This window comes from Entelurus aequoreus, linkage group LG06 (assembly GCF_033978785.1).
Source record: "Entelurus aequoreus isolate RoL-2023_Sb linkage group LG06, RoL_Eaeq_v1.1, whole genome shotgun sequence".
Classification (NCBI taxonomy): domain Eukaryota; kingdom Metazoa; phylum Chordata; class Actinopteri; order Syngnathiformes; family Syngnathidae; genus Entelurus; species Entelurus aequoreus.
This window is the reverse complement of record NC_084736.1, coordinates 70,419,057-70,437,798: the sequence shown is the minus strand read 5'-3', so window position 1 is coordinate 70,437,798 and position 18,742 is coordinate 70,419,057. Positions and strand designations below refer to the sequence as shown.

At 38.2% G+C, this 18,742-nt stretch overlaps 2 protein-coding genes across 9 annotated transcripts in view; both read left to right on the top strand.

The window, feature by feature from the left end:
• The window catches only part of LOC133652547 (AP2-associated protein kinase 1-like), a 43,939-nt gene extending 28,104 nt beyond the window's left edge, over positions 1-15,835 (top strand). For 4 of the 7 annotated variants that reach the window (XM_062051409.1, XM_062051407.1, XM_062051408.1 and 1 more), the window contains 2 exons: positions 4,709-4,798; positions 11,751-15,835. In XM_062051409.1, coding sequence (XP_061907393.1) covers positions 4,709-4,798; positions 11,751-12,424 — 764 coding nt within the window. In that variant the 3' untranslated portion in view covers positions 12,425-15,835. Of the gene's footprint in view, positions 1-4,708; positions 4,799-5,262; positions 9,306-11,750 lie in introns of those variants that run through there. The other 3 variants (XM_062051412.1, XM_062051411.1, XM_062051413.1) reach the window with 2 other exon arrangements.
• A 2,739-nt stretch (positions 15,836-18,574) lies between these two features.
• Positions 18,575-18,742, top strand: part of LOC133652545 (NFU1 iron-sulfur cluster scaffold homolog, mitochondrial-like) — a 34,639-nt gene continuing 34,471 nt past the window's right edge. For both annotated transcript variants that reach the window (XR_009826591.1, XM_062051403.1), the window contains exon 1: positions 18,575-18,697. Coding sequence is in view for 1 of the 2 variants with exons in the window: in XM_062051403.1 (XP_061907387.1) it covers positions 18,582-18,697 (116 nt within the window). In the remaining variant the exon portion in view is untranslated. The remainder of the gene's footprint in view (positions 18,698-18,742) is intronic.

Sequence of the window (18,742 nt, the reverse complement as noted above, 5' to 3'; positions counted from 1 at the left end):
GACCTGCTCTATGGAGATGGAGATTTCAAGTTCCAACAGGACTTGGCGCCTGCACACAGCGCAAAATCTACCCGTGCCTGGTTTACGGACCATGGTATTCCTGTTCTAAATTGGCCCGCCAACTCCCCTGACCTTAGCCCCATAGAAAATCTGTGGGGTATTGTGAAAAGGAAGATGCAGAATGCCAGACCCAAAAACGCAGAAGAGTTGAAGGCCACTATCAGAGCAACCTGGGCTCTCATAACACCTGAGCAGTGCCAGAAACTCATCGACTCCATGCCACGCCGCATTAACGCAGTAATTGAGGCAAAAGGAGCTCCAACCAAGTATTGAGTATTGTACATGCTCATATTTTTCATTTTCATACTTTTCAGTTGGCCAACATTTCTAAAAATCCCTTTTTTGTATTAGCCTTAAGTAATATTCTAATTTTGTGACACACGGAATTTTGGATTTTCATTTGTTGCCACTTCAAATCATCAAAATTAAATGAAATAAACATTTGAATGCATCAGTCTGTGTGCAATGAATAAATATAATGTACAAGTTACACCTTTTGAATGCAATTAGTGAAATAAATCAAGTTTTTCAAAATATTCTAATTTACTGGCTTTTACCTGTATATATATATGTATATACTGTATATATATATGTATACATATACATATATACTGTATATACATATATGTATGTATATATAGGTGTATGTATATATGTGTATATATGTATGTACAGTTTGTATATGTATATACTGTATGTATGTATGTATAAACATGTATATATATATATATATATATATATATATATATATATATATATATATATATATATATATATATATATATATATATATATTAGGGGTGTAATGGTACACAAAAATTTCGGTTCGGTACGTACCTCGGTTTAGAAGTCACGGTTCGGTTCATTTTCAGTACAGTAAGAAAACAACAAAATTTAAATTTTTGGGTTATTTATTTACCAAATTTGCAAAATCTTCCACCAAAAATATTTTTCTTAGTGGAATATTTGATGTGAAGTAATCGGAACCTTGGATAGGTCAATAATTCATAATAACATTGATTTTGATTTAATATTATGTTTTGAGCAATGACAGTTTGAAAGAAAAAAAAAACAGCTTTGTTTTATTAGTCAACATTGCAAATTTTTCTAAATTACATTTAACCTTTAAGCTTTTTTATTTCAATTTTGTGATGTTTTTGTTTATTTAAATAGTAAAACATTAGCTGTGGGCCGCAAATGGCCTCCGGGGCACACTTTTGACACCCCTGCTATAGATAATAAAAAATTAAATCTGATAAATCTATGGATAAAAAGCAGAGCCTGGCGACGCATGCGCGTTTATCATAACTGTCTCGCTCTCTCTGTCTCTGCCCCTCCCTCACCAATGCTGCTGCGCGCACAATTTGTTTTGTTTTTAACCCTTTCTAAACCCTGAACGTACATTGAAAATACACGCAACCCTAACTCAAAATGCCGGACATTTGAGGCATTTAAGAAACTCCGCCCTGACAGCTCCGCAGAAAAGGACATGTCCGGTGAAAAGAGGACGTATGGTCAGTCTATCGTAGCCCATTAGCTGCTAGCATGCCGTGTGTTGTGCCTCGGTGTGTATTGTTTACACAACTTGCGTTACGCTACTTAATATTTCCGTGTGGAAACTCGTTCAGTACACCTCCGAACCGAACCGGAACCCCCGTATTGAAACGGTTCAATACAAATACACGTACCGTTACACCCATATATATATATATATATATATATACATATACATATATATATATATATATATATATATATATATATATATATATATATATATATATATATATATATATATATATATATATATATATATATATATCATAGAGTTATTACTTTTTCTTTCATCTGCATGCTGCCGTGCGGAGGAGCGTGTTGAGTGTGTCAGCGCACACACACTCACAGAGCGCAGAAATAGTGAATAGTGTGGAGAGAAAAAATGGCAAAAAAAGGTAATTCTGGTTGTTAATAAAGTGGGTGCATGAAGCGCAATATGGAGATATTTGGGTTTCAAAACTATCAATTAATCAGTTGTGGCTACAAATGTAGCTTACCACCACCAGGTGGGAATGAATGATGGGTTCCCACTTCTCTGTGAGCGCTTTGAGTATCTAATAATAGAAAAGCGCGATATAAAATCTAATCCATTATTATTATTATTATTAATCAAGGTGACACTTTAAACACTTTAAAACATGCCTCGCCAAAGGTGGCTTTAAAGTATTTCCACCTTTGCTTTAGGTAAACATTTAAAGGCCTACTGAAATGAATTGTTTTTATTTAAACGGGGATAGCAGATCTATTCTATGTGTCATACTTGATCATTTCGCGATATTGCCATATTTTTGCTGAAAGGATTTAGTATAGAACAACGACGATAAAGATTGCAACTTTTGGTATCTGATAAAAAAAAGGCTTGCCCCTACCGGAAGTAGCGTGACGTAGTCAGTTGAACATATACGCAAAGTTCCCTATTGTTTACAATGATGGCCGCATGAAGTGAGAGAGATTCGGACCGAGAAAGCGACAATTTCCCCAGTAATTTGAGCGAGGATGAAAGATTTGTGGATGAGTAAAGTGCAAGTGAAGGACTAGTGGGGAGTTGAAGCTATTCAGATAGGGAAGATGCTGTGAGAGCCGGGGGTGACCTGATATTCAGCTGGGAATGACTACAACAGTAAATAAACACAAGACATATATATACTCTATTAGCCACAACACAACCAGGCTTATATTTAATATGCCACAAATTAATCCTGCATAAAAACACCTGCGTGTTTGTTACGCTAGCTCCTAGCTCCTCTGCTAGCTCCTAGCTCCATAGAACACGCCAATACAATTCAAACACCTGATCAACACACACAATCACTCAGCCCAAAAGACCGTTCACCTAACCCAAGGTTCATAAAGCTTATATATTTTAAAAAAGTTACGTACATACGCAAAAAAAAGTTGCGCACATACGGTCAAGCGATCAAATGTTTAGAAGCCAAAGCTGCATACTCACAGTAGCACGTCTGCGTCTTTGTCATCCAAATCAAAGTAATCCTGGTAAGAGTCTGTGTTGTCCCAGTTCTCTACAGGCGTCTGTGTATCGAAGTCAAAAGTCCTCCTGGTTAGAGTCTCTGTTATCCGAGTTCTTCCATCTTGACTGCATCTTTCGGGAATGTAAACAAAGAAGCGCCGGCTGTGTACTGTTGTTGCTGACTACGTTCGAAAAATACGTCCATTTCGCATCGACAACTTTCTTCTTTGCTTGCTCAGCTTCCTTCTCCATAATGCAATGAACATGATTGCAACAGATTCACGAACACAGATGTCCAGAATACTGTGGAATTATGAAATGAAAACAGAGCTTTTTCGTATTGGCTTCAATGTGGAAGGCATACCCGTGTTCGCCGGGCCACGTCACGCGCATACGGCATCCTCAGAGGCATTTCGAACCGGAAGTTTAGCGGCAAATTTAAAATGTCACTTTATAAGTTAACCCGGCCGTATTGGCATGTGTTATAATGTTAAGATTTCATCATTGATATATAAACTATCAGACTGCGTGGTCGGTAGTAGTGGGTTTCAGTAGGCCTTTAAATAACACTCATCCAGATCTGCACAAGGAGTTTAAAGATAATGTAGTTAATTGGCTCCTAATGTAGTTAACTAGCTCCTCTAGGTGAGACGCTTTAAGGACAAGAATTCCATCAATCACTTTATTGAGCAAAACTGTTTGTAACCACACCAAAAACATTAGTAAAAAAAGCTCCTATCTAGAAAAACTGGTCATTTTCTGCCATAGAAACCAGGCTTAAACCAACTCTTTGTCATCTGTCATATCAACAGAAGCCGCTCTCTCTCTCACCTGCACCAACACACGCACTCATGGCACTTAGCCAGTGCTGTGTTTTATGGCCACACAAAATGTCGGACAACTCCAACACCACACAATGTGTAAATGCCAGGTTGTAACATTATGACTCCTCAATCAGATGTGTGCTTATTGTACTGCCATTTATTAGGAATGGTTTATTATTTATATTATTCATGAAATGCTGTTACTAGATTTCATAAATGCTAATAGAAAGATGTATTTTACAGACAGAAAGTTACAGGAACTAAATGTGATCTTTGAACTGGGTAACATTTCTTTTCAAGGCAGGACCCCCAGCCAGACCTACAATACTAGCACATAGCTCATGAAAAACATTTTTATTTTTTTGTTATTTTCATTGTAAGAGGGACAAATCACTTATATCAGAAAATAATCTCATGAAAATTACTGCTGTCATTTTATTATTATAATAAAACATTTAAATTGTTATGATGTCAGGTTTGGCACAGGTGTGATGCTGGTATGGCCACAGTGTGCACGTCTGATGTTGCTCACATGTGCTCCACTGAAAGCTCAGGGAATTTGTGTGTTTGCTCACACACATGACAAATTAGAGGGGACATTGTCAGTGACATCTTTTTCTTCACATATTTTCAAAACTTTCAGCCACCCTCCGATGTCCACAGTGTTATTATATTATTTTACTGCGCTGGCTTAGTGTCTTCAACCTACTTGCCCTCTCCTTACTTTTTTTGCTTCCTACTTGGGCTGAATTAACTGCTTTCCTCTTCTGCTTTCCATTCACTGATTCCTTCGCTGCAGACTCTTCTTTCCTCATGTCGCATGGAGAGAAAGCCAATAACGACGAGTTTGACCCTATTCCCGTGCTCGTCACCAAAAACTCAAATCCAGGTAAGATGAACAGAATCCTGAGGTTAGCTCTCACATCTGCTCTTAGCAGGGTGAATTCTGAGACCCTCTCCCATGCAGAACCCACACCCGTTCCCTCTGTGGCTGGTGAATATTGGCAGTCAAAATTTCACATTGAAAAATGTAATCCTCCACACTGCAGCGTCTTGTTTGTACATTTATTTTGCAAGTCTCCTAGTGTTAGATTGATGCTTCCTTACTCTCCCCTGATGATGCAGCCATGTAAAGATTATTCCAGCTCACTCTCTGCTTCTTTCTCTTTTCCTGCCCCTTTCCATGCACCCCTCTGCTCTGATTCCCATTATCATCATCATCCTCATTCAATTACTTATTTTTCTCCATACATCCTTGGTTTATATTCTTTGGCTCGACCCTCACCACCCCCCTTGGCTCTGCCATATCTACCTCTGTGTCTCGTCTCTCTCTCTTTCTCTGACATGTTCCAGGTGGCCACTCGCGTACCAACAGTGGCAGTTCAGAGTCCAGCATCCCCAACTTGGCCCGCTCCCTTCTGCTGGTGGATCAGCTCATCGACCTCTAGAAGGGGATGGGAGAGGTTGAGGGGCTTTGTAAAGCCCTAACTTTGGGACAGGGGAAGAGTTGGGTTCGAGATGTAGAATCTTTTCAAATGAAAGACTAGTTCACCTTGACCGAGACTCAATCTGTAGTTGCCTGATAGGCAGGTTACATAAGCCTCTGCTTACATTCCCATCACTGCTTGAGCATATCATCTGCCACTGTCATGGCTACACCATGGTTTTCCTCATGCTTTCCCCCTCCATAAACTCTCATTTAACGTGCGGCCATGGTGGTCTACTTTCATTTCATGATGGACTGCTTGATGACCGCTGCTTTGCTTTCCCTTTTGTGTGCTTGTTGGTTATTTTCAGCCTTCAGGCAAACTCGACCAAAAGAGTCAAAAGGCTGCAGGCTTCCTGGTCAATTTGATGCACTTTCTCTAAACACAGGTTGCTTTATAACCAACATGTACCCAGAATCACCCAGTTTGCACTAATAGAACCAGTTTGTCTTTAACCAATGAGGTGGCAAATTGTCTGCCCTGACAGGTTTCTCAGTCCACTCTGGATTTTTGTGCTGTTGTTTTATACCTTTTGTAAACAGTGAACACATGCGTTTTAAAATCTATGATTTTATTCATCACTATTTTCCCATGGATCTAACAGTATAACAAGATGTAGCTTCAGCTTCACTGTTTTGTCACCTCACAGCGATTGTGAAATGGGACAATGTTTCATCTGTAAATGAGCTAGATGGGCCAAATGATAGGGACACTTTTAAGGAAGTGATGGAGTTGGACGGATGTTGGACCTGCTGCCTCACTATCTTCTGTTGTTAGAGTTCATCTTGAAGGTTTTTGGTGGTGTTGAGGTCAGGGCTCTCAAATTCTCCCCCACCAAATCCATCATTTAAGCATGCCTTTACGGACCTTGCTTTGTGTCCTGAGGCCCAGTCTTGCTGGAACAGAAAAGGGTCCTCCCCAAACCTTTCCCGCAAAGTTGAAAGCATAGAGTGTCTTGGTAAGATCAATTGCACTTTTGGGGGGAATTTTGCCCATCATTTACAATCCCTATGTGAGACAAGAAGAAATGTATTTCTACTAGTATGAGGCATCTAACATTGTAGGTAATGGGATTGATCTATTCTTCCTATAAGGCGCTCTAAAAAAAACAACAACAAACAACGCACCATTTACATGCCGTGGCCGGCATATTAACAAGGCTGTAGCGACATTGTTATTGTACGAGCTAACAACTTCGAACTATTTTTCTGACGTCGTGACATATTAACTTACTCACACTGCTCCTCCGACTAAGTAGCCAGCTATTAGCTAGCCTAAACTGCTAATAACATTGGTTGTGACCCGCCAATAAATCAAGAAGCTTGAGCTTCTGCATTGCCTTTGATTTTGGAAAAGTTAATGCTAGGTTATAAATCATAACTCCCACCTGAAAAGTAAAAGGTTGTGGCACCAAAACGGGAAATTGGTCAACTTTTAAAATCTACACGCTACCAACTTGATACTATATGGCTCTCAATAAATGGAATGCAGCATAAGACCATAGCAACATCACTTGGAAGCATTTTTCATCTGAGGATTATTCAGAATTTAACAGCTCGAAAAAGAAACAAAATTCCATCATTTGTCATCCCAGTGAGCGCAGTCACAATTTTAACTTATTATTATGTGAAAATTTTAGCACATAGCAACAAACACCATGGCTATGCGCTCGATGAAATTAATGCGCCCAGGAAAGGAGTTTCTGTAATACTTGATGACCAAAATACTGTAAATGTTACATGTTGTCGTGAATGTGCCTGGTACTACATTGCATGTATAATTACAGCATTAATATACAACGGTGTAGGATGCTTTTGGATGTTTTAAAGGGCTTTATAGGTGGAAAAGATTGTATCCACATTACCTGCATTGTTAGCTGCCTTTCATGAGCAGTTTTTCTAATATTTGGAACACACAGAAAAGAGAGAAACGTGTGTTCTTCTCTCGCGTAAGGATTGTGAATGATGGGCAAAAAAATTTCAAACGTGCAGTTCCCCTTTCAGATCAGGAGGGGTCTGAACGGGTCTATCAATATTTATATCAGCTGTATTATGTGGGCAAAAGTGATATGTTTACTGTCATTAGTTACAATGGCCAATGACAAGATGACTAAGTAAAATACTGCTCTCAGTGAAGATCACTTCGCTTGCTCTTAACTAGACTTCAAAGATAATTAGTGAAGATTGCGCAGTGCATTGTGGGTGCCGGGTAGCCATTTTTGCTGAACATAGGTTTTGTTTACATGGCTGTACTGTACCTGGTTTAAATTGATCATACATAATAAAAAAAATCATGGTACCGCATCAAGACATCACTGATCACTGTAGTACTGCTCCAAAAATAACTCATTCATTTTTGTGCTTACCTAAGACTAAAAGTAAACAATATGCTTTTTTCAAAAATACCGGACGCTTTTTGTCACTCGCAGCTAGACTGGCTAAGGCTAACAGCCGACTAAACAGAATAAAACATGCTTTGATTCAAACTTACCAGTGTGAAAATGCAGTGAACACACCAACATGTACCATGGTGATGGCGTTAAAAATTGTGTTTGATCATCTCACGACGGCTATGCAGGCTATTAGGCGTCTCTTCATTAGCATCATAACCTGACTTCCTTCGGCCTTGCTTTCACGCTGAAACGAGAAAAATCTCACCAAATCTTTTTTTCTTTCATGAAGCAATCATGACCACGATTGTGGCAGTTAATGATGCCGCATGTTTGCGCCATGTTCTGAACTTGTTAAAGGAAAAAAACAAAAAACTTACGCATCGAGTCTTGCATTAAGCCATGTAAATAAGCGATTCAGAGAGACCCACAATGCAATGCGTTTTCACGTCACACTTTAAAGCCGCATAGAAGCGCCGCATCATAGACCGCCAGTCCAACTGCTATTACAAACTTGGAAGTCACTCGACCAATACCTCTTCTCAGAAAATAAAAACCGTGTGTATGTTGTTTGGGTTTGTTTTGTTTTGCTTTTGCCAGCAAAGCTAATTTATGATTGTGGAATTTGTAAATGCATCACATCTATCATGGTTATGAACAAATGTGACTGACATTAACGCTTTAGACTGAATGTATAAACGTGATATATGTCAAATCTAAAGGGACCCAAGCCTGTCTGTGTATAAATGCAAAGATGTTGACCGCTTTCCAAAGTTTTCTTTCACGCCATCATGTCAACCTTTTGTTCTAACGCCTCCCTGTGGATAAACTAAGTGCTTCTGACAGCTACTTTTTGTTGCTTGTCTCCAGCCAACACGTTTTCGGTTTGATTTGAAAAATGGTCCTCAGCATAGAGGACATCTGAGCACCTCACATTCTCTCTTCTCCTTCTCACACTTGACTAAAATAATTAGTTAACCATGTTTAGTCACATAAACTGCAATGAATATGGGGCGATAATTACAGTGGAACCTCTATTTACGAACTTAATTAGTAGAGATGTCCAATAATATCGGCCGATAAATGCTTTAAAATGTAATATCAGAAATTATCGGTATCGGTTTCAAAAAGTAAAATTCATGACTTTTTAAAACGCCGCTGTGTACACGGACGTAGGGAGAAGTACAGAGCGCCAATAAACCTTAAAGGCACTGCCTTTGCGTGCCGGCCCAATCACATAATATCTACGTCTTTTCACACACACAAGTGAATGCAAGGCATACTTAGTCAACAGCCATACAGGTCACACTGAGGGTGGCCGTATAAACAACTTTAACACTGTTACAAATATGCGCCACACTGTGAACCCACACCAAACAAGAATGACAAACACATTTCGGGAGAACATCCGCACCGTAACACAACATAAACACAACAGAACAAATACCCAGAACCCCTTGCAGCACTAACTCTTCCGGGACGCTACAATATACACCCCCGCTACCCCCAACCCCCCACCGCAAACCCCCAACCCCGCCCACCTCAACCTCCTCATGCTCTCTCAGGGAGAGCATGTATCAAATTCCAAGATGCTGTTTTGAGGCATGTTAAAAAAAAATAATGCACTTGTGACTTCAATAATAAATATGGCAGTGCCATATTGGCATTTTTTTCCATAACTTGAGTTTATTTATTTTGGAAAAGCTTGTTACATTGTTTAATGCTTCTAGCGGTGCATCACAACAAAATTAGGCATAATAATGTGTTAATTCCACGACTGTATATATCGGTATCGGTTGATATCGGAATCGGTAATTAAGAGTTGGACAATATCGGGATATCGGCAAAAAAGCCATTATCGGACATCTCTACTTTTTTTTAATGCCGGTTACTGTTTACAAAAGCTCCTAATGGCTGCTGAAGTATATGCGCAGCGAGTAAGTAATGGCCAAAAAAATGTCTTTAAAATTCGATTCTTGAAAATTTTGAATCAATTCAGAAATGTAATACAGTCTTCCCTCGTTTATGGCTTCACTCGATACCATATTCTATGTACTTTGGATTAAATAAGTACAAAAATGGCTTAATGAACTAAGAATATTATTACTACAGTAGCATGGCCACTAATTAGCTCAGCCTCAGGCTGAGTTACTATTGGATTAAATAGTGTATAGGTGACTATGTGGGTGTTATTTCATATCTACAGGACTCTCGTCATGTTAAAAATGGTATTATGATTTGGAAAAGGGGTCCTATTATGCAAAAACAATTTTTCTTTCCTGTTTGGTATCTGCTTTTGTGTAAAAAAAAAAAAAAATTATTATTCAATTGAACTATCGAGGCATGTCGGATATATTTATAAAACTACCTTGCCTTCTTCCAAACTTTCTCCAAATGAGTTGTTTAGTGAAGTGAACTATATTTATATAGCGCTATTCTCTAGTGACGTATTTTACCTTAGTCATGTCAGTGGATATCTACTTATATGGTAGAGGTTTACCCAAAAAGCTTTGCAAGAGTCACCTTTTTTTTTTAATTATATGTAGTACAAAGTTCTAGTCCATAAGTTCCTTATTTTTCTCCATCCTCTTGGCTCGTACATGGACATGCGTCCTCCGCTGTTGCCATTTCTAATAAAAAAGTAGCGTACAGTACAATTCTAACCTAAATCTGTCAGTAGACCCGATATGAAAGCGCTAGAAACTACAACATGGCTGATGGGGAGAAGACGCAGTCGAAGCTGGCTTGGCCTGGAGGAGGACTTCAGCACCAAATAAGATCTCCCCTTTATAAATAAAATGTACCGTATTTTTCGGAGTATAAGTCGCTCCGGAGTATAAGTCGCACCGGCCGAAAATGAATAATAAAGAAGGAAAAAAACATATATAAGTCGCACTGGAGTATAAGTCGCATTTTATGGGGAAATTTATTTGATAAAACCCAACACCAAGAATAGACATTTGAAAGGCAATTTAAAATAAATAAAGAATAGTGAACAACAGGCTGAATAAGTGTACGTTATATGAGGCATAAATAACCAACTGAGAACGTGCGTAGTATGTTAACGTAACATATTATAGTAAGAGTCATTCAAATAACTATAACATATAGAACATGCTATACGTTTACCAAACAATCTGTCACTCCTAATCGCTAAATCCCATGAAATCTTATACGTCTAGTCTCTTACGTGAATGAGCTAAATAATATTATTTGATATTTTACGGTAATGTGTTAATTTCACACATAAATCGCTCCAGAGTATAAGTCGCACCACCGGCCAAACTATGAAAAAAACTGCGACTTATAGTCCGAAAAATACGGTACTTACTTACTATAAAACGGCACATCCTAAAAAGACAGTCCGAAAGCGGTTTAAAGATGGTCTGTAAAACATAAGCTATGCACAATTGTGACTTAAGCACCACCATTACATGTGTAAACTCAATGGAAGTGTTTTAAATGTAGAAAAAAAATCATATAATGACCTTTTGAATACCGGTGAAGAAATGCCCCATTGACATGAATATTAGAATCGTGTAGCTAACAAATTGAGTCTGTGTTACATAATCAGCACTTGGATAACCAAGTCAGGTCGCAAAAAAATCCAAAACTGCTGTTTTCCTTTTAACGGCTTCCACTAACACCTTCTGAGAGCCGCCGTCAACGCTGCTGAGGTAAGACTGACCCGTGCGCTCCTCTGTGCTCGTCTTGTCTCACTGCTGCCAAGGGCCGTCTCCTTGTTTCCACTGACTCCCCGTGCTCCCGTCCTTTCCAACAGCAACACTTGTTGAGAGCAAGCTGTGGAAACAAGGTTGCTCCATGTTGTGCTGCTGAAGCTGTGTAGTATCTTGTCTCCAGTAGAACTTGTGTTGTCATTAAGTGTCGTGACGCTTACTAGTAAGAGGTTGCGTGGTCTCCCGGCGACATTGAACAACATGCTCTCCTTATCTGCTCTCATGCAGATGCTCAAGTGGAGAGGAACGGCTACTCCGTGCTTGGCCAGGACCACGACACTGAGATTCCGGCGAACGAGGCATGTAGTCACTCCAGTGATGAAGACCAGGAAAAAGAGGGCTGCAAAGAAGAGCAGCAGAATTTCATGGATGCGGCAGAGGGTCCGACCTCGGCCCACGACTGCAGTGGCTCCAGACCGCTGCTGCTTGACTCAGAGGAAGAGGAGGAACAAGGAGGCGAGCCCTGCCTCCACTTAACACAAGTGTCCACCGTGGCAATTTCTCAACCGGCTGCTGCACAGAATCATTCCCAGCCAGACGCCGAGCCAGCCAAGGGAACCCCGGACGTCTTCTCCAAAGCGCCTTTCCGCCCCACGCATCAAGAAGCAGGCGACGTGTTCGCAGAGGCGCCGTTTCCACGCGGCCCGCTCTCCGGCCAGCTGGACGTGTTCTCCCAGGCTCCCTTTGCGAGAAAAAAGGAGGCCCTAGCTGAGCAAGGTGCACTGGCACAAATCGCCCCACAGCCGTTCCGCCCACAAGCCCTCGCCAAATATTCCCGACACTTTGAGGGCCAGCAGTACGAGACGGCAGGCTTTAACGCGAGCAATCAAGCTGCGGTCCGCGCCGCAGACCCTTTTGTCAGTGCACCCTTTCACCTTAAAGCGCCGCAAGAAAAGCCCTGACAACAACGCTGCAGCTGGACTGCAAGCCTGCACCAAACTCCTCCATTCTAGTATGCAACACCTTTACCTTGGAAACAAGCGCTTCAAAGTTTCTCTGGTGGTGCCACGCAATTCTTGCATTGCCTGAAACGAGCAAAGAAAGGTGACGTGCATGCCAGCAGCGCAAACCCACACTAGGGTTTTTGTGCCTAAACCTGAGCAGACCTTAAGCATATAGTGCTGAATCATCATATCAAATGTGTTGTCACAAGAACTGGGTGGACTTCAGTGGTTTACACTTAGAGCAAGTACACACCTTTCATTTAGGATTATTCAACTGCGCCTCAGAAAACCAAAATAAAACTTCTCATGACCTGTTTTTTTTTCTTTTTTTTGGTATCCAATCCCACTTTAACGATTCCAGCATTTAGGTCAGTTTAGGCTACTTTTTGTTGTACTGGTCATGTTTTGAATTAGTAACTCCAGTCGGTACGGACGTCTCCAACAAGACCAATGTGGTGGTCAAGCATTTAATTGTTTTCTTTCCTACCTCACTTTTGTCATTTGTCCCAGTTTAAATATAAACAGATGGTGTTTGGCTGTTCATTGATAAGCCTGTGTTTTTCTTTTTTCAGTCAATGACCTGTCTTGGCTGAAAATGGGACATACGTACAGTACAGGCCAAAAGTTTGGACACACCTTCTCATTTCAATGCGTTTCTTTTTGTTTTGTTTTTTTCTCAGGACTATTCACCTTGTAGATTGTCACTGAAGGCATCAAAACTATGACACCTGTGAAGTGAAATCCATTTCAGGTGACTACCTCTTGAAGCTCATTGAGAGAATGCCAAGAGTGTGCAAAACAGTAATCAGAGCAAAGGGTGGCTATTTTGAAGAAACTACAATATAAAACAAGTTTTCAGTTATTTCACCATTTTTTGTTAAGCACATAACTCTACATGTGTTCATTCATAGTTTTGATGCCTTCAGTGACAATTTATAATGTAAATAGTCATGAAAATAAAAAGAAAACAAATTGAATGAAACTTTTGGCCTGTGCTGTGTATATATATATGTGTTCGTTCCATGTAGTGATGGACCTTTGTGAAAATGTATGGAACAGACTGCATAATGTAATCACGAGTGCTGTCAAAAAAATTTTAATCAGATTAATCACACTTTTGAATTTGGATGAATTATTAATAATCATAACAAATTACTTACTTACATCATTTAAATTAATCAGGGGGAAAAAAAAGACCCTAATATGCAATTTTATGGTCAGGATGTCGTACGCAAATGTTTTTAAATAAAACGTTTTTTTTTATCTTTGTGTGTGACAAAAAAAATAAAATAGGGTTTATTTTGAAGTGATATTTGCCTGCGGACACACTGGTCAGTCTCCTCACCTGATCACTGACCGTGTAACAATCAACGCCACCTTTTAGGTAACCATCCACGGTTAAAGTAAGGGAGCATGTACGGTCAAAATAAATTGGATGATTAATCTTCATATAGACATGATTAATGCGATAATTTTTTGTTATTCATCACATGAGTTAACTCTTTATTTTTGACAGCCCCAGTGTTAACGCACACTGGACACTATTCTTTATCTTCTCATATGTAAACCCATGTCATTAGTAACACGTTCCTCCAAAAAAAAAGTACACTTGTGTGATTCATCTGCAACTGTACACAATAAATGCAATGTTTTTTGCGATTAATCGCATGAGTTAACTCGTTATTTTGACAGCCCTAGTAATCACGCTTACTGGACACTATTCTTTATCTTTTCATACATAAACCCATGTTGTTGGTAAAATGTTTCTCCAAATAAGTAAAACTGTCTGTTTAATCTACAACTGTACACAATTAATGCGATAATCTCTTGCGATTAACCACGTGAGTTAACTGGTTATTTTTGACAGCCCTTGTATTAATGCATACTGGAGACTATTCTTTATCTTTTCATATACAAACCAATGTCAGTGGTAACATGTTTCTCCAAAAAAGTGTAATTAATCTGCAACTACACGATTGATGCGATGTTTTTTTTGTGATTAATCACATGAGTTAACTCGTTATTTTTGACAGCCCTAGTAATCCCGCATTCTGGACAATATTCCTCATCATCTCATACTTAACCACTGTCAGTTCCTCCAAAAAAGTACAATTGTGTGATTAATCTGCAACTATAAACAATTAATGCAATTTTGTAGTTAATCACAAGTTAACTCGCTCTTTTTGACAGCATTAGGAGTAACGCATACTGGGGACTATTCTTTATCTTCTCATACATAAACCAATGTCGTTGGTAACATGTTGCTCCAAAAAAGTACAATTGTCTGATTAATCTGCAACTGTACACAATTAATGCGATTAACCATGTGAGTTAACTTGTTATTTTTGACAGCCCTTGTATTAATGCATACTGGAGACTATTCTTTATCTATTTCATATATAAACCAATGTCAGTGGTAACATGTTTCTCCAAAAAAGTGTAATTAATCTGCAACTACACGATTGATGCAATGTTTTTTTTGTGATTAATCACATGAGTTAACTCGTTATTTTTGACAGCCCTGGTAATCCCGCATTCCGGACAATTATCTTCGTCATCTCATACTTAACCAATGTCAGTTCCTCCAAAAAAGTACAATTGTGTGATTAATCTGCAACTATAAACAATGAATGCAATTTTGTAGTTAATCACAAGTTAACTCTCTCTTTTTGACAGCCTTAGTAGTAACTGTGCAGTAACTGGGGACTATTCTCTATCTTCTCATACATAAACCCATGTCATTGGTAACATGTTCCTCTAAAACAATGCAACAATTGATTTACACACTCAGCACCAAGTACAACAAATACTCATATAATGCTCAACAACTCACATTCACCTCTTCAAAAGCACGCACTGTTTGCATCTTTGTAATATTCAAGTATGCACTGACAACCTCTGCAACTATAATGCTTTTCATTTGTCATAAATACACGCACTTATTCTGTCTGGGACTGACATACAGTAGTAATAAAGATAGGTGGCCTATTAATTACATTCCTTTATTTTACTTTATAAAGGTTTGGAGCGCTTTCTTATGTTGTCATCAACGACATCCAAACTGCTTAAGTTAATATAAATGTCCATCCAATGTCATGTGAAAAGTTATCTTTTCATTTCTACTTGAATCGTAATATCTTATTTTTAATGTTCCATTTTCTCACCTGGTGTGTTTTAAGTGAATGTTTCTGTAAGAATGTGTTTTGAATGTAACAACTGGAAAAAAATTATATTTTTCTCCCGTGTTGGATGGAATGGTTGATTCAACTGCTGACTTACTGTTGGATGAAAAGCACTCAAAATACTTCACAGCTTGCCTTTGATGTATGTTGTCAAAGTCCTGAAAAATATTAAATGAATGTAAAATCATTCTTTGTTCATGTTACTCATTTATAAAATGCCGATATTGAGTTTTGTGTGTAGATATGTATATTGTCCCACAAATGATTGCCGAAAACAATATCGTTGTCAGCATTATTTTGTGACCAAACTAAGCAATAATGTAATCAGAATATATAATAATAATAATAATGCAAGTAACCATTTAAAGGGATATAAATATATATTTGTAATTACTATATAATTGTTTACCATTGTACTGTAATTGGATGATAAATAACTTCCTAAATAAATAAAAACATTTTAGTTTATGAGCACAATTCGTATGCAAAGCAATTCAAAGTTTTTACAGAAAACTACAAGAAGGCAAAACATTTAAAAAAAATAATCATACTCATTCAAATGTAAATAATTAAATAAAATCAATTATAAATACAATTGAAATCAAAGAGTGTAGATAAAATACTTTCAGTTGTCATATTCACAATTTCAGTCGTGGTCAAAAGTTTACATACACTTGTAAAGAACATAATGTCATGGCTGTCTTGAGTTTCCTATACTTTCTACAACTCTTATTTTTTTTGTGATAGAGTGATTGGAGCACATACTTGTTTGTCACAAAAAAACATTCATAAAGTTTTTTTTTTTTATGAATTTATTATGGGTCTACTGAAAATGTGACCAAATCTGCTGGGTCAAAAGTATACATATAGCAATGTTAATATTTGGTTACATGTCCCTTGGCAAGTTTCACTGCAATAAGGCGCTTTTGGTAGCCATCCACAAGCTTCTGGCAAGCTTCTGGTTGAATTTTTGACCACTCCTCTTGACAAAATTGGTGCAGTTCAGTTCAGCTAAATGTGTTGGATTTCTTACATGGACTTGCTTCTTCAGCATTGTCCACACGTTTAAGTCAGGACTTTGGGAAGGCCATTCTAAAACCTTAATTCTAGCCTGATTTAGCCATTCCTTTGCCACTTTTGACGTGTGTTTGGGGTCATTGTCCTGTTGGAACACCCAACTGCTCATAAGACCCAACCTCCGGGCTGACGATTTTAGGTTGTCCTGAAGAATTTGGAGGTCATCCTCCTTTTTTCATTGTCCCATTAAATCTCTGTAAAGCACCAGTTCCATTGGCAGCAAAACAAGCCCAGAGCATAATACTACCACCACCATGCTTGACGTTAGGAGTGGTGTTCCTGGGAATAAAGGCCTCACCTTTTCTCCTGCAAACATATTGCTGGGTATTGTGGCCAAACAGCTACATTTTTGTTTCAACTGACATCACATGGACAAAGATAAGACCTTCTGGAGGAAAGTTCTGCGGCACAGCAATTTGGTCCGCAGTTTATTTTTTCAAGCACTCTACAAATAAAATGGAAATGGATAGGATTGGATAACGTACAAAATGTTTCCCAAGACGTTGGCGTTCAGGGTTTGACATGGAGCAGAAGCAAAACCGACTTTGGTCAGTAGTGTTTCACTCTAGTCCGTTATGTTCCCAACCAAAAAGAGTGGACGGTTAGAGCAGTATAGTTGCTCACTTCTACTTTATTGTCAACTTCAGTGCAGTTACAATCCCAGGTGACTCACTCACACTAGCCCGCTTATTTCCTGTACAGTGTGTCTCACTCTAAACGTCCCCCCCTGCAACATGTATCAATATGCTGGAGTGTCAACGGAACAATCATATTGTAACAAGTAGGTGGCGGTAGTTTTCACGAAGACCCGGGTGATGGCAGCAGAAACGTAAAAGAAGTCAGCGGTTGTACATTATTAAGTTGTTGTTTTTTTTTACTATTTTTGTCTATTTTGCCTATTTAAGTGTTTGAATTTATTTATTTATTTTAATTTTATTTTTTTTAAAAACCTTTATTTTAGAGATGTCCGATAATATTGGGCGGATAAATACTTTAAAATTTAATATTGGAAATTATCAGTATCGGTTTTTTTTTATTATCGGTATCTTTTTCTTTTTTTTTTTTATTAAATCAACATAAAAAACACAAGATACTCTTACAATTAGTGCACCAACCCCAAAAGCCTCCCTCCCCCATTTACACTCATTCACACTCATTCACACAAAAGGGTTGTTTCTTTCTGTTAATAATATTCTGGTTCCTACATTATATATCAATAGATATCAATACAGTCTGCAAGGGATACAGTCCGTAAGCACACATGATTGTGCGTGCTGCTGGTCCACTAATAGTACTAACCTTTAACAGTTAATTTGACTCATTTTCATTAATTACTAGTTTCTATGTAACTGTTTTTATATTGTTTTACTTAATTTTTTATTCAAGAAAATGTTTTTAATTCATTTATCTTATTTTATTTTATTAATTTTTTAAAAAGGACCTTATCTTCACCATACCTGGTTGTCCAAATTAGGCATAATAATGTGTTCATTCCACGACTGTATATATCGGTATTGGTTGATATCGGTATCGGTAATTAAAAGTTGGACAACATCGGAATATCAGACATCGGCAAAAAAGCCATTATCGGACATCCCTACTTTATTTATATTGTTCAACATTTACAAACAAGTATATGAACAATAACAGTCAAAACAAGTACAAAAACAGTACAATACAGCGACTGGGGGTTGTACATTATTAAGTTCTTCAGAAAAGTTGAGCTGAATGAGATACTATATTTGTTTTATTTTATTATTTTGTTAATTTATTTATCAAGTTATTTATTTTAATTTTGTGGTTGTTTTGTTTCCTGTCACTCCCTCGTCCACACTCCAGTCCAGTAGGTGGCGGTAATGCACCGTACGTTAGTTTGCCAACCGCTAATAAAACTAAAAAAAAGAAAAAGACTTCTTATTATCTCACTTCCTTCGCATTGCCAATATTCTTTACAAACCGTGCTTTTCGGATGGTATGTATAAACTTGTACTAACATATGTAAGAACATATGTGTCGA